This window comes from Pinus tabuliformis, chromosome 2_1 (genome assembly GCF_031772625.1).
Source record: "Pinus tabuliformis cultivar Carrire ecotype Pingquan chromosome 2_1, CPIR1, whole genome shotgun sequence".
Classification (NCBI taxonomy): domain Eukaryota; kingdom Viridiplantae; phylum Streptophyta; class Pinopsida; order Pinales; family Pinaceae; genus Pinus; species Pinus tabuliformis.
Genome location: NC_142299.1, coordinates 895724853 through 895747907, shown reverse-complemented (window position 1 = coordinate 895747907; position 23055 = coordinate 895724853). Strand labels below are relative to the sequence as shown.

At 36.9% G+C, this 23055-nt stretch overlaps 1 protein-coding gene across 1 annotated transcript in view; it reads left to right on the top strand.

Annotated features, from left to right (window-relative positions):
- Nucleotides 1–23055, top strand: part of SUVH4 (histone-lysine N-methyltransferase, H3 lysine-9 specific SUVH4-like protein) — a 98736-nt gene that overhangs the window by 29139 nt on the left and 46542 nt on the right. The window contains exons 3-5 of the mRNA XM_089403486.1: nucleotides 10404–10478; nucleotides 11904–11958; nucleotides 12170–12279. Of these exons, the coding sequence (XP_089259612.1) occupies nucleotides 10404–10478; nucleotides 11904–11958; nucleotides 12170–12279 (240 nt within the window). The remainder of the gene's footprint in view (nucleotides 1–10403; nucleotides 10479–11903; nucleotides 11959–12169; nucleotides 12280–23055) is intronic.

The following is a 23055-nucleotide window of genomic DNA, read 5'->3' as shown; positions in this document are numbered from 1 at the left end:
GCCGAGTTAGCCATGACTCGGCCAAACGAGCCGTTTCCATTTCGAAATGACCGAATTTTAAAACTATGGATCTAATCCATTTGATCCATTAAGGCAAAAACCGAAAGGGCCCTAAGACTCTAAGCAAGTATTTCGAGTTTAATCTAGCATATGCTTTTGATAAATCAAGTTTGATAATCATACTTGGTCGTTTGACTTTCTTGAGGGAGTGTACCACTTTATGGACCATGACGATGCTGTCTAATATTTGGTGCTCTTCAATGAACCCTGTTTGTTCTAGGGCAATAATATGATTCAACAATGGTTTAAGTATTTTCACTATAAGTTTATAAATTATTTTATACACCACGTTACACAAGGCTATAAGACGAATTTTGTTGGGGTCACTCGAGTCCCCATTCTTTGGGATGAGAGTCAAAAAGGTAGCATTCAATCCAGTCCATACCTATTGGAGAGTCCTTGATTCCTCTACTGAAGTTTGGATTTTGTTACTCGTCCAGCCCCAAGATTTTCTCCTTAATTGCTTCCTCTACTTTGGTGAATGAGATCTACCTCTTGAAGTTGAGTTCTTCTCAGCGTCTATGATTTTGGGTATGTGTAGTGATCTAGGCTATAGCTTCCTTTCTATTTGTATCTCTTTTCGTCAATAAATCTTGGTAGTAAGAGACCATATTGTTCTCCATTTCCTTGTGCTATAATTGGTTACCTGTTATAGAGAAATTTGATTATTATGCCTGTGTTTAATCACAACTTTGTGAAAAACTTGGTGTTCTACCTCCCCTCCTGTAGCCACTAGATTCTAGATTTATATCTCCAAAGGCTCTCTTCTTTTTTCTGACATTGTTCCAAGTGACTAATGAGCTGGCTGTTTTCCTCTATCAAATTCGTAGATTAATCGTCTCCGATGATTTCTTGCTTCCTCTATGCTAGACTCTGATTTGCATTTCGTAACATGAATGTTTCCAAATTTTGTCCGATTCCATTTTTTGATTCTCAATTTTAGCTCCTTCAACTTGAATTGAAAAGTTTCCATCAAATTTCTACCTTGCACATCGATTTGTTGCCACCAGCCTTACAGTTTGGGTGGTAATTCTGGACTTTTTAGCGAAAAACTCTCAAATCTGAAGGGCCTGTTCCAAGGGTCCATTTTTAGATCGATTTCCAATTGTATAGGCCAATGATCTGAGCCTAAGTAGGGGAGAATGACTACTTGCAAAAACACATCCTTGCCTAGCAGTCCTAAGAGAAAAAACGATCCGGGCAACAAGCAACTTGATGCCTTCCACCCTGACAATTGTTTCAAGTAAATGTATCGTTGATGGTGACAATGTCTGCGATTTGAAGATCATGAATTACCTCTTGGAACACTTGGGTTGAATGATCTAGACCAATGTTGCACGAAGTGGGGACGAAACGGGAATGTTTTTTGGAAGCGGGGATGTGGAAGTGTCATTTTCCAAAAATCAAGGAAGCGAAGTGTGTACTATATATATATATATAAATATTTTTATATTTTTTTTTTGCATTTATATTCAAAACAAACCTCCCAAATACCAAATTAGTTGTAGAAGACATGAAAACACGCATATTTTTACATAAATCAAGATAGATATGGCATCCATGATTCCATTGTACATCAATGATTAATTATTTGAGCATCAACCATCTATATTCTAGCAATTACAAACATACATAAAACATTTAAGCATATTATAAAACATAAAACATTTAAGCATATTATAAAACTTAAAACATAAAGGATATTATCTAGCAAGTGAGCAACTGTCAACATTTGTCATGTTCAAAATTCAAATAATAATGTTTACAAAATAGGACACTTGGTCACTGCAAAGACAAAAAGGTTCAAATTCACAACAAGCCTACAAGTCTAATGATTAATCTATGACAAATGTAGTAAGTTGTGAATATATCTACTGATCTCTTCTCCTTCCACCACAATGAGAACGTGGTGTTGGGCCTCCACGTGGTGGCAATGAAGAAGGTGCCTGTGGAAGTTGTGGGAGTGGTATTGAAAGTGATGAAGACGAAGCCCCTGTGGTTGGTGTTGAACCATGGAACTGGAACTTGGGAACCAATGGATCAAATGGGTGTGGCATCTCAGCTCGATCAACATCATCTTGGAATCACTCAAAAAATTCATACCAAAAAAAACCACTAGTTAACAAAAAAAAATTAAAAACAAGAATTAGAGAAATGCTTTATAAGCAAAATTCATACCACAATGGACATACTTGGATAAGAGCATCCTCTAATTGCTGTGATCACAACACCCCATCCTCCAAATTGGTCTCCTCTGGATTCCTGTCCCAAACCTTAAGGTCTTTATTAGTCTTGGCATCATCACAATAATGGGACAATAATCGCAAGTTGTAATGGACATAAACCAAGCTCTCTGCTCGGTCTAAACTCAACCTGTTCCTTTTAACACTGTGGAGGAAAGAATAAGAGCTCCAACACCTCTCTGCAGGAGAAGTGCTTACCACTTGTGATAGCACCCACAATGCCAAAGTCTGTAGAAGTGGAGTAGCACCTCCATGCATGTTCCACCACTCAAGAGAAGAAAAAGTCTCTCGATCTCTAATTGCATGCATGCTCCCAAATGGACCAGTGCTAAGCGTATAGTTGCTCAACTGTCTCTGTACCATGGCAGCCTCCTCCTCATCAGGGACTAATTTACTCAATGCAATCATATATTTTTTGTGAACCTCTTGATCTAGGTGTGGTTTTCTCCTGCTCCCCCCCAGGGGTTAGTGTTGAAAACCATGATGGATGATAGTATTTAGGTGTCAAAACATATGCTAATGCATGCAATGGAACATTTAGAATTTAGTAGCACCTCCATGCATGTTCCACCACTCAAGAGAAGAAAAAGTCTCTCGATCTCTAATTGCATGCATGCTCCCAAATGGACCAGTGCTAAGCGTTTAGTTGCTCAATTGTCTCTGTACCATGGCAGCCTCCTCCTCATCAGGGACTAATTTACTCAATGCAATCATATATTTTTTGTGAACCTCTTGATCTAGGTGTGGTTTTCTCTTGCTCCCCCCCAGGGGTTAGTGTTGAAAACCATGATGGATGATAGTATTTAGGTGTCAAAACATATGCTAATGCATGCAATGGAACATTTAGAATTTCTCATCGGTTTTCCACCTCTGCACGAATATAATTGTACAAGGTTATATCTCTAGGCTCAACAATGTCTTTAATCTGCCCCAACATGCTATCCATTTGCTCATACACCTACCCAATTATTGGTCGATCTGAATCTCCAAATTTCATCATGTAATAAATTGGTTTGGTGAATTGCAAAACACATTTAACCTGTGACCAAATGTACATGTCAAGAATAGTGTCCTTGGCTACATTAGAACCATCTCTATTTGTGTTAATTTTTTGCCATGATTCAGCGGTCACCATATTAGTTAAAGCTTGTTTCACCTTCACTAGCCGCATAAAGCTGAGGTAATAACTTGCAAATCTTGTTTTTGCAAGTTTAAGCAATTGCAACTTCGAGTAAGTGCCATAGAAGTAGTTTACCCTTGTATGCCCTGTGATAAATTTAATGAGTTGCTTCCCTTTCCTATAAAGCTCATTAATCCACCCACATTCTTTATGCTTCACAATATCATGCATCAAAAGGTTCAATGTGTGAACCCGACACCTAGACCAAAAGATGTGTGGATGAGTACGCTCAATAACTTTTCTTGTTGCCTTACAATTTGCTGCATTATCTGTGATCACTTGAACCACATTATTAGGACGAACATCTCTGATTGATTGCAATAGGAGTTCTGCAATGTTTTGGGAAGATGCACTGATGGAGGAGGATTTATGACATGTAATAAATACTGCACCACTAGCAGAAACACCAAGAACATTTATCAAATGTTGGTTTCTAATATTTGTCCACCCATCTGATACAATAGATACCCCACAATCTACCCACTCATTTGTAAAATGTGTCAAAGCTCTTTGAATCTTTGCTTTTTCTCTTTCTAATAACACTGTTCTAGTTTTCTCATAGTTGGGGGACTTGTATCCTTTTGGGGCTTCATTGATGCCTTTACCATTTCATGCCAATAGGGTGAGCGAAGCACATTGAATGGTAAACCGCAAGCACAAAGAAATCAGACTATCTTTCCATCCACATCATCCCTCCCAGCAACATTCAAGAAAAATCTCCTATTGTTCTTTTTTGTCCAGAGCTTGCAGAAGTATCTTGAGGAGATGAGCTACCAAATCCAGAGGTTGCACTTGATTCAGGCTGAGTTTTTTGTTTCTTGCTTTTTTGTTGTGCAACCTCCTCTATTTGGATGTATTTTCTTCTTTGTTCAGCTGAAATGTTTGGGCAAATTTGTATCCCCACAACACCCTTTCTTGCAACACTGATCTAGACTCATACCTCCCCCTTTCTTGTCCTCCAAGTGTCTAATCAGATTTAAAACTCCTCCAAAGATCCAACAGTCATACCTATGTATATTATTAAGACTATGCAGGTCATCCAAAAACACCCTTTTTTCTCCAAGAGTTGAGGGACCATAAACTGTTGAAAGACAAATTTCTTTCTGCATGCTGATACAGTGAAATCTCTTTGGCAATATACTAGGGTAAGCTAGCCAATCTTGGAATACAATTACCCTTGGATCCCATACTACTGCCAGACCACCCGCACTACCACGAGCATCGACAACCATAGATTCACTGCCCTTCCAACATTTCCCATGACCTCTGCTAGCTTTTCACTCGGAATTTTCATTTCTTGCACGAGTATAGTATCTGGTTGTTCCTTCTGTATCCTGTCCTTCAGGCACCTCATCTTTCCTTTGTTACCGATGTCCCAAATGTTCTATGATCTGTGATATCATTGATTTGTCTCGAATTAATGAAAATTTCCCTAGCTTCCCTGATTACCTCTGGAGTAGTCCTTCTCTCATTGCCGCTGCATTCCCCAGTATGTTGGCTTTTATTTCTATTTGGATGAGGAGAACCCTCCCATCCTATGACGAGGCCCTTAGCTTCACCCTTTAACTCTAACTGCTAATGGAACATGCAACTGGTAGAAATGCTGGATCTGCTCCATCAGGATATCGTTGGCCTTTGCTCTAGCCTAGGTCAACTGTTGTCCTCTCACCTGGACTGAAGGTTTCTTGCTGATCCTCTGCTTCCAGGATCATATTGGTGTTGGCTAATAGGTCCTTGAGATCTGGCACGTCAGAAGAATCTTGCGGGGTTTTTCTTTTGGGTTTTGGTTTGTATCTAGGTATTTCTTCTTGTCTTCAACCTCCATGGGTTGCTTTGTGGGCTGGTTCATCTGCAGTGCCCCCTTTGCTGTCTCTTCAATCTCTGCAAGTGTCGAAAACTGGCTATTGTCTGTTGGTTCTTGTCTTACCACCACCTTTTCTAGAGTTGTCTTCACCTGTTGATTTCAGTCATTAGCTATAAAAAGGGTCTCTTTCACCTCTAATTACCTCACATTAATATGTCAATCCGGGAGCGTTTTGTTATTTCAAAGAGTGTCTCAGTCTGAGGCTATCATTTGCCAGAGTAATGCTAGTAGTACAATGTTCAGAAATACAAGAGTAAATGGATGCTTGTCTACAACTTAACTTCTTCAAAAGAGTAAATCACACATTTAAACGACTAAGCAACTTATCAGTCAGGGGTTCAGTAGCAATAACCCATCCTTTTGGAAACTGATAGAAAAGGAAATCAGAGAACAGATCGTGGATCTGGGAGCCAGACAGTAAATGCCAATGCTCACTACAGCCTTAGATCGTTCCTCACACCAAAATAACAAATGACAGGAAATGGAACGACAGATAAGAAATGGAACAACAAATAAGAAATCGAACAGCAAGTCTGTAATGGAACAACAATTCCGAAATAGGACAACAACTAAGAAATAGAACAACAACTAAGTCTCACAAGCAGTAACAATCTTAATCTATCAAATCAAATGCATTAATCGTAATCAAACGACAGTCTTTCACTCTTAAGGGCAGATCGAACAGCACACACCAATGGAACAACACTGATTACTGATAAATTATGGAACAACGCTTGAAAACCATATACGCACACAACACACTTAAATAGTAATCTGATCCAAGTATCAATCTCAGTTAGAAGGAATACGACTGCATTTCAAAATAGAACAACATTGTTCATAAATCCAACAATCGTAAAGAACATAACTCCCAAGATGAATTCCGTAACGTGAATGAACAGGTGCACAACACAAAAGCTCTGTAATGGAATAGTAACAGTATTATGTTAAGACTAGCAATATTAGATCAACTCTTAAAAGAACAGTAATATGATGCAGAGTCAATACAATAGTTCTATCTGTGGAAACCTTAATGAATTAAACATAACAGAGCATGTGATGTGAACTTATAAAACACATCAGATTACCAAATAACGATGATAGGCAAACCACGCGTAAACCAACGTAATAATACAGGAGCAAGTGTCCTCCAAGGCCGGGCCCTTAGCCTCCAGGGGTACACCGCTTGAAGTTAATCCAGACCCAGAGATGAAGTAATCACCAAGTTTGTATTAATGCATAAAGCAGAATTACAATCAACCAGTTCTTAGCGAGACTCGATGATCAAAGTTTTGATCTTAAAAGAAATTACATAAAAGTATAACCATGTCCAACTCTCTCCCGAGCTAACAGTGCTGTCCCTTTTATAAGGGTGACGGCGGAGATGTCTAAGTGCAAAAATAGATAAAACAGCGATCCCTTAGGATCTTGGCTGTTTTGGATGTTTTTTTTCCCGATTTTCCTGAATAGTGAATGGGCAATTTGGAATGAAATGCTTGTGCATGTGGCATTGTCTTCATTTAAACAGTTCATGTTCATAGTCCAGTGGTTGAGTCCAGATCTTGTCATGATACTTAATATCAATGGATTTTGGGAGGGTTTTGGAGATATTCATATATATATATGCAAATTCTTGCATATGAGGCTTCTTTGTAATATCAGAGGCTTTAACAAATTCCCTAATATCCCAATGCCTTCTAAAATATCGAGCTCCATGAAATCTTTTGGCAAAGATAAGAGCTGCACCCAAACTGGCGCTGCAAGGAACTTCTCTTTTTCTGGTTATAACAAGCTCCCCAGAAACTCATAAATAACCCAACATTATTCATGAAATAGTTTCTGTTTTTGAAGATCCGCTTCCGATCTTCCTTATCTGAGAAAATAACTGTGAAGAATCCTTTATCCCTTGTTCACAGTTCCATCGGTCCATTCGGTCTCCACTTCATTTGGATCCACTTCACTATATCTTGCTCCTTTGGCCAAATTCCCATAAACTTGCAGATCAAAGCATGGTCTTTCATAAACTGCCATAATTTCTCCAACTGATTATTAGGAATGACAAATTTAAGGTTTGAAGCTGTCTTTGGAAGGCAGCGTACCTTTAGGCGAGATTACCATTGAGTCCCCAAAACCGGGGTTTCATTCCTGCTCCCGTTTTCTGCACAGGAGCCCAATGCCCCTACCATAGGCTTTTGAGAACCCATTGCCACATTCCGATAGAAGGGGGTGGCACCCCTCCCCGAGGTCCCACTCATGCAGCCAATCAGTATAAACTGTTTGTTTTAAAACTCAGATCTAAAAAACCTAGATCCGTGATTCAGTTTATAACCCTAAATAGAATTTGCTGCAAAACACCTCCAGTTTGCAGAGCTTACTCTTCCAGTGTTCTATAAATGATGAATGCATATTTGCTTGTGTACTTTGGAATTTATCACACAGAAGCTGGATTCATTAATCTTCTTTGGTAACAGATTAGTTGTTTGCGATTAACCAGACCTTTACATCATGATAAACCTAAGTTTCATTAAAGCTTAGAATAATCTAATATAAATTGATTTAAATATTATTGCCCAAGTGAGCACTATATAAGTGTGCAAGATAGAAACAACAGTGTTCTATATATAGTACCTATTGAAAAATGAAACTATTTCTTTACGGTGGTATCGTTAAGACATGATAGCCACATATTTGCTTGTGCACTTTGGAACTTATCCGACCAATGGAGAATGTGGTTGATACTTCCATTCAATCAATTATTTATCTATATTTCTTTCTTACAAAATAATGTTTTTGAGTTTTCATTTCTTTATTGAAGTTTGATTCCATGAGTTTGGATTATACACTGTTGATATTTCTTTCTTCTCAATGTTTTTTCCTTCATCAACCACAAATTTTTTCACCAACCACCCACATAGCAATCATGTTGGGGCACAAGAGTCTTGGGACAAACACTTTGAATGAAGGGTACACAGAATGCTGACAAGGGCCAAAGAAAATCTAGGTGAGGGAAAATGAGCTCTAATGACTTGAAAACTAAAAATTTATCCCACAAATTGTGAAGGGCACATGTAACACCAGCAAGGATGAAAGAAAAATTGGATGAGGTTAAGCAAAAATTTGAAGTAGACACCCATGTGAAGTTCTCTTGACATAGGTACAAGGTCAACACTACAATCACAACTCCAAACCAGAGAAATGCCCAAACATACCTGTCCAACACACAGGCAGCACTTGTACACCAGACAAATGCCCAAACTTACCTGTTCAACACACATGCAACATATGTACACTAGACAAAATCCCAAAATCACTCTGGGCCATGCTGGATGTGTTTACAACTTCCTATGTGCTCTCCTTGATATCTTCTTGTCTGTTGTTTCTGCAGACTATTTTAATCCCTTCACAAGATCATTTATATTTAGTTACTTGAAAGGTTAGTCATTGCTTCATTGGAAGCAATTATTTTTGGTATTTTCTTGATTTTAGAAATGAAGTGATGAAATTTAAGTTAATTTTTCTTTTGCATACCTTGAATTTAACGGAAATATTATAATATGTTAGTTTTCTAATACCGAACTGCTAATTTAATAAAAGATATGCGATGAAGAAACTGAGAACTGAACTCTAAACACTTTTACCAAATATTCTGAATATTCTGTTGAATAATAGCAGAGGAAAATGAATTCTTGACGACCCAGGAAACTAAAACTGGGGAACGCCTGCCAACTTGTGTGTTTTATTATTCTTCTCAGCAAAACTCTCCAAATAATTATTACAAATCAGAGGGAAAAATTTCGCTTCAATTTGCTGTTGCTCGACACACTGATCTGTGCACTTCTAACCAATCCAGCTTCCTATTCACTGAGGCTATTCGGCCTCTCTTTATCCCCTACTGTACTGATCTGGAGAACCCTTCTTTGATGAGCTGAATACAGGTCATCTAGTGCATAATGATCCAACTCTGTGCCCTTTTCCTCCTTATAAAGTCAACTTGGCCTTCCATCTTCTACGAATGGCTGAGATTAAAACTCAATAGATGGCTGAGATTGGTTCAATTTTTGACTATAGGAAAATTTAAATTTTCCCAAGTCAAAATTAAGAAAAAGTAAAACTGTGTCTTAGCTTCACTTGTAGGTCCCTTTGCACAAATTTAGTGCACTTCTAACTATGCAGACCCTTACTTCTCTAACTCCATCTAACATAATAACTTTACAATGTTCGTTAATTTTCAATTAAGTTGCGAGCAACCAATACCTCTTTTCCATTGGGAGGAAAATGACATTTTCAACTAGCAAGAATAAGCTATAGATTTCCCTTTAGGTGAGAAGAAGGATTCACAACCTTAAGCTTAGAGCATTGGAATGTGCCTTACAAGGAAATCATTACAAGGAAACCCAACTGATGATTCCATAAATTCGTGGATGGCATTCTTAGTAAGCTTGTTGGCATATACCAGTGCACATTGCACAAGGGGATTTGAACCGGGCACTTGTTGGCACAAAAATAGCCAAATACAATGTATGAGGTTATTCTTATATTTTGGTATGCAGTCCACATTCTCTACTTTGGACTACGTTATTTCATTCTTCTTTTTAATTGACTTGTACCATAATAGGCTTTGAATGGTGATACTTTATCAATGTGGCATTTTTGTGTAAGTAGTAAATAGCTAAGAATGATTATGTTTATCATGCATTTCTTTATGATGTACCAATTACAAAAAGCAATGGTAAATGTTATTTCATTCTTATTTTTAATTGACTTGTACCATAATAGGCTTTGAATGGTGATGCTTTATCAATGTGGCATTTTTGTGCAAGTAGTAAATAGCTAAGAATGATTATGTTCATCATGCATTTCTTTATAATGTACCAATTACAAAAAGCAATGGTAAATGTGTACATGGATTGTCCTATTATCTTCTAATAACGGTGCTTGGTTAATTGATGTACCTATTCTATGTCAGATTGGGTTGCTATCTGAGAAATTAAATATGTGATTGTGAGATGGAATATTCTTTTTTGCAATAAGTTAAATTTTTTAACAAACTATGCAGGACAAAAATGGACAAATTGAACAAAAAGATGACAAAAGGCCTGCAAGGCGCCCAGATTTGAAGGCTATTTCCAAGGCAAGTAGTTGAATGTTGAATGTTTTATCATGTAATTGTTTTTACTCATTTTATAGATAATAGTTTATGTATGCATTGTAATATAGGGCTATAGTTATTGTTTTATATGTTTATGCCTTAGGTTGCTTTTGCTTTCAAGTTTTCATGAAGTTTATAATTAGATCTTTATGTTCGTATAACAAACAAAATGGAAGTTATGCAACTAGATTGTTGTAATTGGACAATTGCAAATGGTTTGATTAGTGCAATTTTATGCACAAACACACAAAGGTTCTAACCCTTGACAACTAATTGTCATTGGTGCACTATATCACATGCCGTTAATTCCTCAATATATTTAATACTATGAGTAATTGAAATAAGGCACTGCCCCTTCGTGACCTCAAGGTTGTAGTATTTTGTCTTGCAATATTGGGATTGAGGCCTTCATCCGATACACAACATAATGGGTGCAATATTTTGTCATATTGTGGTCTTGGGATTGCAGCCGTTGTTAATCCTATAATTTTGGAGGCGCAATCACATTGTAACCTTTGTGTTGGGGTGTTAGAGGTCTTGCATCACACTTGCACTCTTGTGGTTATTGTCTTCAATGCCTAATGAATTTTGGGTTGGAATATTTGGTTGCTCCTTAATTTTGGGGGTTTAGGTACATTTGAATTGAAGCATTCACTGTTTGAATTATGACAATGCTGAATATAAGGTAGACACTAAACCCTAATTCCATGTCCTGGGATGTTTGTAATTCTATCCTCGTAGCTATTTTACCATTGTATGATTTACAGCTGAAATTGCCCTATTTTTTCTATTGAATGGTTCTTCTTCTCCTTAATGTTCATTGATGTCTAAATGAGACATGTTAAGAATAACTAGCATATAATTTTATCCATAATTGATTGTTGAAAAGCATCTTAGGAGGCCCATATATATTTACTATTCTTTATAGGAGTCCTATCTTATTTGTTGGTTTTGATATTATTGAAGTCCAGGATTCCTACCACTCATAATCAGTATAGACCTTGTTTGTATCCAAACCAATTATGTATCCTAAACGTATTTGGACCATATTTATTTTGAATATGGGATACTGTGTATTCAGGGGCATGAGATGTTGTATGCTTAGAAGACCTAATATTTAACAATTGAAGAGGACCTGAATATGCAAATAGAGGTCTAAAAGTCAGAGTCACACTCGCTCCCAACTTTTTCCTTCACTGTTGAATGTTCCAAGCCTTGAACTTTGGTATTCTGAAAGTTCAGAATGCTGTTCAAGGCTAAAAATTTATTGTTGCCGAAAATTCTCCCTTTCCATTTCCCTTGAAAATCTTTGCTTGAGTTTTGAAAATCTTGTTTGTTACTGTTGATTTTGAGTCTTTTATTTTAAAAGATATGACGATATTTATGTTATAAGCTTTTAACTCACAGATGATGGACACAACAGCAATTCTCTATCCAAAAAAGCAATTTGGTCATCTGCCTGGTATGTTACAAACTATTTTTATTTGCTTGGTATGTTACCTATTATTTATTGATGCCGAAGCACGAAATATTTTTTAGTCCATATCTAAATTCTACTAGATTGTTATTTATAGATTTACTTGTGGGACCAATGCTGCTTTTTATTCAGAATGAAACTAAGTTTCATTTAATGCAAATGGGATAGAAACCTTATTTCTATTTGGCAATTGCAGGTGTCAATGTTGGAGATCATTTTTTTTCACGTTGCGAAATGGTTGCCATTGGCTTGCACAGTCATTGGCTTAATGGGATAGATTTTATGGGAAATAAACACAAGAAAATGGTAATTAATGCAACTTATCAGATATCTATTAAAAAATTATGCTATTTGCCTTTGGTACTTCTGTTTTTAATGATGTTATTGTTATTTATTGCAATGTGGTATGTTGGAGAAGCAATATGGCATTTAAATTGAATATAGATTAGAAACCTATTGGATTTCCAGAGCAGATATGCAAAAGAAAGCAAGAGTATTCTTACTAAACTTCGATGATATTGTATTGCATAAGGCAAGGTAATTTTTGTTAATGTTTGACAAATGATCACAAAAATAGTTCATTGGGACTAAAAGATACATCAAATGTGAGTACAATGTGGGAGTTCCAAAGTAGCTCCAAGGTAATAATAAAAGTGAGATAAAGAAAGCAAAGGAAAAAGTGCAGCCTAGATAAGTCGTATGTGTAGTGATACAAAGTGAGAGTTCAAGATTGGAGATCTAGGTTTTGATCAAGATACAAAGATAGATGAGGATTATGTCAAAGTCTCTTGGTCTTGACGATTGAGGGTTAAGGGGTGGTTGCGGTGTTGGATAATTTTTGGGCTTGTTGAGCATTATAGTGGGATCTGGTTATATGATCTTGTGGGGTCATAGGAGAGAGCGAGCCTTGCTCTCATACCATCCAAGGTTGAAGTAAAGAAACTTTGGATATAAATTTGATTACTTCGGAAAACTTTGGGAAGGGTGAGGGGCATATTGCTTTGGATCCTTCACGAATTGGCATGTTTGTAATTATTATGATTTGTTGTTGAAGGTTTGGTCCATCACCTCCAAATTGGTCTTGAGGATATTCTTCAACCACCTAGAGGTGGAAGGTTGAGAGGAGACATGGCGTCTCACCACAAACTTCTGGTACAAACTTTTTATGCTTACGGTGAGAAGAAACCTCTAATAAGTTATAGCTCACTTCAGATTAAACTAATTCTATTGCTTACCTTTCTATACGTTCTTTACTTATCCTTGATTCTATTTATAGTAGAACAGGGTGCCTCTAAGAAGGCATTACATCTCTAGTACCACCCATGAACATTTTCTCTTTTTGCTACGATTTTGTGACAATATCAAAAAGTTGATATTTTGTACTACAATAAAGACCAACATCTTTTATTTCTAGACATGCCCCTAATGATTGTAGTGGTAGAATGTAGATATCAATGTGCTTGGCCATTAAACAAAATTAATTTGGGTTTGGGGGGGGGGGAGGGTGGGGTGGGGTGGGAATCTTTCAGACACACACAAACTTGCATAACTTTTTGTGTATAAACAATAAAGAGGCATAGTAAATTGTAGAAGTAAAGGAACAAAAGGAAACAAAATTAACTTTTTGCCTTGCTTGATGGTCATTCCAAGGATATTAGGTTCTTTTGGCTACTATGAATAACAATGAATTGTAGAGATGCTCCCTTCTCCAACATTTGTGAGTGGAAGAGGTGCTTGTTCTCTTGTGGGTCCGTTGGGCATACTTGTGTGGCAGCGATGACAATATGTGTCTACATCATCAATTTGTCTGGTATGTTGTTCTATTTGTGCTAGTATAGGTTTAGGTGTAGGATATGGAAGTACTACATCTCGACTATTAAGTCTTGTTAGGGGCTATACTCGTCATTTGAGTGCCAATTACTTTGGTAGAGTCACACCATTTTCTTGTGTACTTTTGATTTAGCTAAATTTTTGGGTGTTGGGCATCTTTGCCCTTATTCTACTTTGGATGCATCTCATATTTCCTTTTTGCTTGAACTTTCGATCCTAACTACATAATGGGCCACATAACAATATGCTTCTCCCAAGGATGTGCTGTTTATAAACTCCAGTTTAGTTTGGATACACCTTTCTAGATTGATGTGATGTTTGAGGACTTAGAGACACACAATGTTCCTCATGATAGTTTCATAGATAGTATATCAACAATTTTTTTCCAAGTGAAGCTCTATGCCCTCAAAAAGGGAATTTCCATCTTCTATGGTAGCTTGTGCACAATGTTTGTCCCTCCAATTTTTGACATTGGGTGTTGTTTCCAAAAGGGCAATTGTATTCTTAATCTTTTCTAAAACTATTAACTTAGTCGTGGCCTTTTAATTGATCTAACCTTCTCAAGGCATCAACATTAGTTTTTTCTTCAAACAAATGAATGCGAATATTAATTTGTCCCTTGAAAGGATTATGACCTTTGAAAGGTGTGTTTGTCAAAGAAGATACACTTGTAATAATGTGCATTTCTTGCACGTCCATTGTCTCTCTCTTTTGACTTTGCTTCATAAGGGCTTCCTGGAGTCATATTCTAATAAGATCTCTTGGTTTCTCTTCATTCTCCTTCGCCTTTTGTGGTTGATTGGGTTGGTAGCAGGGAAGGTAGTTGGATGAGTTGTGTTTGAAAACTAAGCATTCAGTATCTCAAACTTGTTTGAGAAAGGCTCTTGTAACACCCCTTTTTGAAAACAAGTACTGTAATTGATAATGGTTAGCATGGATATCTTGATAGTCTTTATTTGATCTAATATATTGCTAAAAAATGAAGAAGAGAGCAGTCAACACAAATTGCGATACTTGAGAGCAAGTTGTGAGGGGGATATGGGAAGTTCCCTATCTTGTTGTGAATTAAATGTCCATATTTTTGATTTGGTAGTTGAACTATCCAATTACCAACAAATATGGGAAGGAATGGTGAGTGGTATTGAATTGCGCTAGAGGTATGTGCTATATACTCATTCAAGAGACTTCTGAATTGACTACACAACCTAAGAGAGGGACCTCAAATTCTCATGTAGGAAATTGTGCAAGTTGGTGGTATGTGAATGAACAAAGGTGAGTATGGTAGGGGTGTAAACTAGAGAAAACGTGTGGAATGAAATAGAATCACATGCAAGAGTTGAAATTGAGACTTTGAATGGAAGGAGATAGCCTTCTAAGTCACGACGATCTTGCGTGGTATTGCGATTTTAATTGAATTTGGATAAGGAGAGGTAGTGTGAAGCCTTCACCTTGACCTAGAGGGTCTGGAGAATTGTTTGAATAATTTGTCTTAATTAAGCACATAAGGCATTGAGAAAAGGTAAGTATCGAGCAATTGCTAGATTAGTGAAGGACTCCCTTTGCATTGTGTAGGCCTACTATGGCCATATTGTGAGTGTTTCAGGCTTTGATTCAGTGGTTGAAATTTAGAAAACTGATTCCTATATGTGAAGGAGAGTGGCCTTCATGTTCTCTAACCTTATTCTTATCTTGTTAACTCTAAATGAGTCATACTCTTGAGGCATCAAATCTGGCTTGGGGGTGGCCACCTACAAGAAAATTGTAGTGTAGTCAGGCTTATGGTTGGGTGGAGAGTGGCTCTCCCTTCTTCAATTTCCAACAAAGCTTAAGTGACTTGGATTACTGTATATGCTCTCTGTAATGAAATATATTGATTTGATTTAAAGCTTGATGAATGTTGTGATGCTGGGATATTGAGCATGTATGAATGATGCGCTTAAAGTAATTCTTAATTGTGTTTGATTCCTAGTTGATATCCATAAAACTCTAAGCAAAGGGCATGTCCTAAAGTAAGATATTTGTGATAAATATGTGATGTATGGTTTGTAAAGTATGATAAGTTTATTTGGCCTTAGGCTCTTGTTGTAGTGTATTAGTGCATTTGGCCTTTGCTACACCAACAATGGGGTTTAAAAACTATATTGAATCTTTGAAGTGAAATGAGAATATTGCGAGGAATTTCCTTAATTGGAGACCTTGGAAAGGTTGGATAATGTCATGCTTGTAGCAGTTCTAAAAGATAGTTTATAGATCAATCGTTAAGGAGTCATGGGGACCTTGTTAATTATAGGTTGGAATGTTGGCCTCTCTCTTTGTAAGTTTTTGGAGTTTGAGTTTAATATTTGTAGCCCAAATGTGTGTGAAAATTGCATTTTACTTGGGTCAAGTTGCGGATTTCAGCACTGGCCATCTAGGTGTCCCTTTTTTTGGGGAAGATGATTGATTGTGGGCAATGTTTTGGATGCCTTTATAGGTTGGTAGAGGCTTGTGTATCTTCAAAAATATTTTGGGCAGGTCTTTGCCTTGTCGGAGTCATTTTCAATCTTCAGCACTGGTTGAGAAACTCTCTTTTGGCAACATGCTTTTTCCTTGGAAAATTTTGGGAATTGAGTTTGAATTTGGGGCTTTTACCCTTAACCCTCGTATGGGTGGTTAGGTGTTGTCATTGAGAGATTAGTTGTAAAGGGGGCTTAAGTGTGGGGGTCCATTGTTTGGAATCTTTGGATAGGCCTTAAGTCATTGGAGGCATCCTTAGCTCTCCTAGTGGTGCAATGGCTTGATGGTATGTGAATCAGACTAGCTTAGGTTGTCAAAGACATTTCTTTAGATTTCTCAGTGGCTTGGTGGCTTGATGGACTGGTGATTTGTTAATTAGATTGGTAGATGAGTTGAAATTGGGGTTTTGGATGGTGCAATAGATGTGAATAGGGATTTGTCAAGTGACAAAGATTGACACTGGAGTTTGTTGAGGAGTGGAAGTCTAGACATTTGGAAAAACTTCATATTCTAGAAAACTTTGATGTCAAATGATGAAACTTGCGCCACAACAAAACTAGGAGTTAATAGAAGCAAGGATTCAAAATAGGTCAACAGTTATGGATCGACACTGGATTTTGTGAAGTGTTAGAGACAAACTACTAGAATCTCTCAAGGAGTGAAAGTTAGGGTATATAGAAAAATAAAAAAGATGCATTCATTGAAAAGCTTGGATTCAAATGTCAGAGTAGTGGGCCGAGTGGAAGTTATGTGGAGTCCATTTGAGCACTGTTGGACCCTATGGATATTGGATATGTGAGTGTTGATGTGGCACATAAGACAAGTTTGGGTAACATGACTTGTTGATGCAACATGTCGATATGTTGTGGTCATGGGGTAGATTGTGGTGCAGAAGAGTTGATGTGGTGGTCAACATGTCATTGTTGTGGTAGGTGACGTGGAATGCGAAATTTGGGATTTTGTTTAATAGGTATTTTTTGTTTTTTTCTTCTTTTAATTAAATTTTCTGCAGATTGGAATGGTTTTGGGAAAACTTAGATGAGCTAAATAACTTGGATATGTAGATAAGTGGTGAGCGCTGACAAGGATTAGAGTGATGCGGTAGCATTGAGGTGGAGGCCAGGTGGCAACCCATAGAAGTAATGTGGATGGTGGAAGCTCCATATAGTGGAGATCCAAAAATTTAGAATTTCTGTTAAAGTGGGACTATCATATTTTATTGGATTCAGATTTTGAATTGGTCAACCAAGCATTTTCTCGAATTAGGATGGACTTGAAGGTTTTGAAATTTTCATATCAATTTGGAAGTTTGGGGATTTGAGAAATCATTATAATGGGGCTTTATGCATATTCTAAATTTGGATATGAATGGTAGGCTCATGTGATAGGTGAGCATGTGGCCCTATGTGGCGATTCCATGTGTTAACCACGTGTTTGCTGACATGACATTGTATGGTGGAGACTAGGGCAAAATGATTGTCATGTATCAATATAGTAGATGCTAATTTGGTGCTTTGGAGGTGAATCTTTAGATGGGCATAACCTTGAGTTCAAAGGATAGTGTTTAAAATTGGAAGCGATCACTGTATTGATCCACTTATCAAAATAGTTTTTGAGATCTCAATGAGCCGGTCTTTAAAAAATACATGAAATAATTATTTTTAATGATTTTTTTTTTTTTAATTTAAAACTATGATTCCAAACCAATATACAAAGTTTTGTGCATCTACATAGCATGTAAAGGTGAATATATCAAAATGGCACTGAGTGCAATACATATCAACAATGAAATACATAATTAATGAGGCACTAAATGGCCTCCAAAGTCCAAAAACAATGATACAAGCTATGGGGCCACTGGTCTACAACAAGTCTATATATCAATGATCAACATGATCACTCCTCGTCATGATCAAACTCATCACCACTACTAGACATGGGTTCATTGTTGAGAAAAATGGTACCAAGGAAGTGTTTTCTAGGCATTTATCCTTTTGGCCTAGGAATACATAATAATATCCTTTTGTCTAAGTGACATTATGTGTTTATTAATTGTCAAGGAGCTAAAGTACCTTTTATGAGTTGTGTAACTTGTATTTTAATTTATTAAAGTCACATGGGTTATTAAAGTGATTTTATGTGTGAAGAACTAAGTTCACTTTATGTTTTTTTTGGGTACCTTAGAGGAACCCAACAACTCCCCTGACACTTAACTACTAGTAAACCTTTGGGGGTCTACGACTTGTCATCCTCTTTGCAAATCGGGTCACAAACATGGGGATTTGAACCTTGGATCTCTTATTTTTCACATATTTCACATTACTTTCATCACCAATTGAGCTTCCCCTCGGGACAAGTTCACTTTATGTTATTTAAGTGACTTTTATATATTAAAAGTCACTTAATGAGAGACAAAGTGACCTTGGTACTAAAACATTATAAAGAACTAGGAAGTGTTTAAGTGAGGGGGGCATCAATAGAAAGAGGTCAAGTGGGGGCTTGATCTCAACTGTAGATCTCATGGGTTGAGATTTAATCTTAGCCTTTGATCTTTAGGGTTAGGTTTCCCTCTCAAATGAAAGACAAAAGGTAAAGGAAAAATATTCTTCTTCAACTGCCTTGTTTTCTCTCACTTAAATTTCCCCGTGCTTGAGAGGAGCTTGAGTCTGCATGAAAAGGCAACATACAACCAAAGAGAAAGGAGGAAGAGACTTTGTGAAGAAAACCTTATAGCTGAGGCCAAAGAACAAGCCACAACAGAGTTTGAATCTCCTGAAGGTCGAGTAAGAGGCAAGGGTAGAGATCAAAACTCAAAGAGAAGAGTTCAAACGTTATCTGCTCACATGTAAGTGTTATTTCAAGACTGTAACTCAACTGAACTAGTGTAAGGATAGTTGGAAACGTTCCTGCGTTAGTCACCAACTAACTTGAGTTTTTCAGGTCTGTCCTGCGTAACTATTGGGCCCATCCTGTGTAATTTTTGGGCCAAGTTTGTGTGTTTAACAAGGTTCTTGGGTTAGCATTCAGCCAGGGTTTCTAAGTAGAGGAGACAACTTCAGATGAATTAATTTACAGTTGAAACAGATCTGAGTTCCAGAGCAAAATGAAACTTTTCTGTGGCTTAAATTTTAGCCTTCAAGGAGCTGTTAAGAGGTCAAAGTTTTGCTGAAGGTGAAGAGGATGGGGTGAGAAGAATAGGTGTCCAGATTTCAGCAGAAATAGAACCTCAGAGAAGCAACTTTAAAGGAAGAAATAAGTTGTATCTCTTGTGTATTTAATGTTGTAAGAATTTTCTATAGAAGCGAAATAAAATCCTCCTTCAGCATTGCTTTTCCCCATTGTGGGGTTTTTCCAAGGTCAAGTTGACCAAAAATAATTGTGTACATGTAAAGGTTACAACAAATTTACAAAACACCAAATTTTTCTACAATCATCAACATGAGCTACATAAACATCGTTTGGCTCAGAGTCTAAGGACTCCTCAAACTCCTCTGCAACCTCAGTAGTAGTAATAGTAGAAGGAAAACTAGACATCAAAACTACAAATCACTGATCAGCCCGATCTATTGTGCAACTAATCATTGATTTAGCACTACTAGAAATGGGACAATCAACAAGAGCTACATAAACATCATGTAGCTCAAAGTCTTCATACATGGATTGCTCAACCTTAATATGGTAGAAATTGAAAAAAATTAACATGCCTAACCAATGACTTTGGTTTGAGTTAAGGGTTCATCTCCTTAACCTTATAATATGGTAGAAAAAGCTTAGCATGCGTAACCAATTATCTTCCTTTGAGTGAAGGGTACATTTTTATTAAGGCCATGGTAGAGGAGTTCAACAAGCAATACCATCAAAATTAACGAAGTTCAACAATCAGTGCCACCAACATCAAGTTACTTAAAGGGCTTCATGCCCTTGATAAGATGCCGATCTTCATACTGTCATGCATGCTAGAATCAATTGGGAACATTGCAATCCCTAAATCTTGAAATCTTGAAAACCATCAAGTCTGCTGGATTTTCATTGATATCTAAAAATCTAGTTTCTCCATATGAAATCCAGTGAGGTTGAAAACCACTCTCAAACATCCTGAGTCATTTCATGGTAATGTTAAAAATTTAAGTAAAGGTGACATTTCCTTTGTCTTAAGGATGAAAATGAAAATGAAAGAAGAAATGCCACTTTTACTTTAAGAATTTAACATTACTATTTATTGCCAACATTGCTAGGATTGAGATGTGTGAGGCAATTGAGAGGGGAGGTATCCTTTTAAGGCTTGGAGTGTTTGTTTTTGGAGGGAATAGCCCCTAGTTCCACTCAAAACCTCCCAGAAAAGCTGAAAAGCAACTCACGTGGTGTTGGCGGTTGAGATGGTAATGAACTAGTTGATTTATGATAGAATTGCTCGATTTATGGGAAAACTGGCAAGTTTCATCATAAACAAGCTGATTTATGAGAGAATAGATCGGTTTATGGGAAAACTAGTCGGTTTTGTCATAAACTGGTCAATTTATGGTTGGTTAATGGAACAACCTAGCTCGCGATTCAACCTAACTCGGTTTTTCAACTGGTTTATCCCCTTCAGGGAATGAACTAACCGTTTGACTAGTTTCTGGATCAAACTGGCGAGTTTCAAATACTATGGTCCAAATCTTGGATTTGGATGAAATTTATATTGTTGTTGGAAAGATCTTGAGGAGCAAAAGACAATGGTGATCTATGAAAAGAGTTTTAAGGTGGTTGAAAGGAGAAATTTTGATAACCGCACCGACATAAATTAACCTTAGATGTTGGATCTAGACTAGTGTTGCGAACATCTCGATAACATCCCGATTTTATCTCGAAATCACGATTTTTTGGCCTAGTTGATGTTTGCCAATTTTAAAAAATATTTTTATGGTATCTTAATTTTGTCGATGTTTACCGATTTTTCACCGATATTTTCCCGATTTTCCCGATTTTTTGTTTTTTGGACCCTTGCCGATTTTATCCCGATGCCAATGTTCGCAACATTGATCTAGACACCTTGTTCCCTTAAATGCCTTGGAGGGTTTGAATGTCATTACAACAAATGACATAAATAAATGAAGAAATGCACATGCGTTTATTAATTGATGATTACAGAAATGGTAGTTGCAATGTACAAAAGAGATGCTTAGTTACTATCACGTGTCCAATATCTGCAAGTGGTGGGTGGTGCCTTTGTTTTTATTGCAATGTACTTCGAAAAATGAAAAGTCAAGAAGGGTAAGATATGAGAAGGTGGACTGTCGAGACTTAGGGGGGTTTGAGGTGTAAAATTGTTGGTCAACTTGTTGGTATTGTATCTTTTGCATATGAACTCCAATTTGTTGGCTTTATGTGGTGCTTTGGTTGAAGATGAACCCAAAAGTTTTTGCACTTCCATGGCTAATAAACTCGAGGAAGGACCTGAAGATGTCTCAAAAGGTATAGGAATTGAAATTGCGAAAACTTGGCTGAAACCATCTAAACATATACACATAGCCCCTTGTTATCTTGGATGGAAAAAATGAGTGCCACAAGTGTTTGCATCATAAATACTAGGTTATTATAAATCAGTGAGTTGAATGTCTCTTTGATTGGCATAGTAGAGGGGTGTAGTTTTCCTTTAGAAGAGGGGTGAATTGTCTTCCAAGATCTTCTTAAGCTATCTGCACATTTAGAAAACCCATATCTATCCAACTGTACTTTTTTGCAATAGACAATTCAATGAGCGATCACATTTCTAATTCTATATATTGAATTATAATTTACTTAATGTTAGTGGACAAATGAAATGGGTTCATTTGAATTCAAAACATTAGTATCAAGCTAGATTTATTTGCTGTGATTTTTTTTTTTTTTTTTATTTCAACATTTTTCTCCCTTCATTGATTTTAGTTCAATGTCTCCAAACATTGGATTGGTATTTTCTTTGCCATTGGAGAAAACATTTCATTTTCTAACTCTGCTGTCATTATTGCGAGAAAACTTTTTGTCCATTTAGATACCCCTAGATGTGCTTGGCCACCTCTTACCTACTATGCAGGAGTTGAACAAGATCATCTGATATGACCTTTATAGGTAGTTTGTGCAGGTCATTTGGACAAATCGTTAGGGTGGGATATATTGCCACTTTAACCCACACTTTGGATTATCATGGAGAAAATCTGTAACTCCACTTGTTGTGGCCTTGGGGGCAAGTTTCAAGTTGAGGTTGTCACTCAATTCTTAACTCATTCATCTAGGGTTACTCCTACTGAATACAAGGGGGTGGACCTCGAAATATATCGAAGACTTAACTAGCTCAAAGCGAGCAAGTCAGTTTTCTAGCAGTTAATACAAGATGATTAGAACACACTTCAAATATATAGCATCCGATTACATTTATAGGCTCAGTGCGCACATTCATCCACAAAATAAATATGGCAAGATAAGACCAATGCTCAAATGTAAACACTTGCTAAATTATTCCAAGTAAAGATACACTTTTGCAAAAAAGAGCTTGGAAATAAAGAAAAGTGCCACAAGAGATAGATGCTTCCAAAGTAAAATGGAAAGTTATAATTTTAGCAAGTGAAACAAATGAAATGAATGCTTATCAAGTTGGAAAATGCTTCAGTGCTAAACATGATGCTTGAAGATAAATACGTTTTAGTCAAGATAAATGACCAATTGCAAATGAGAGCACATGAAACACAAATTCAAATGATGATGCTTTGTATTGTGTTGATATTATCTTGGTAAATT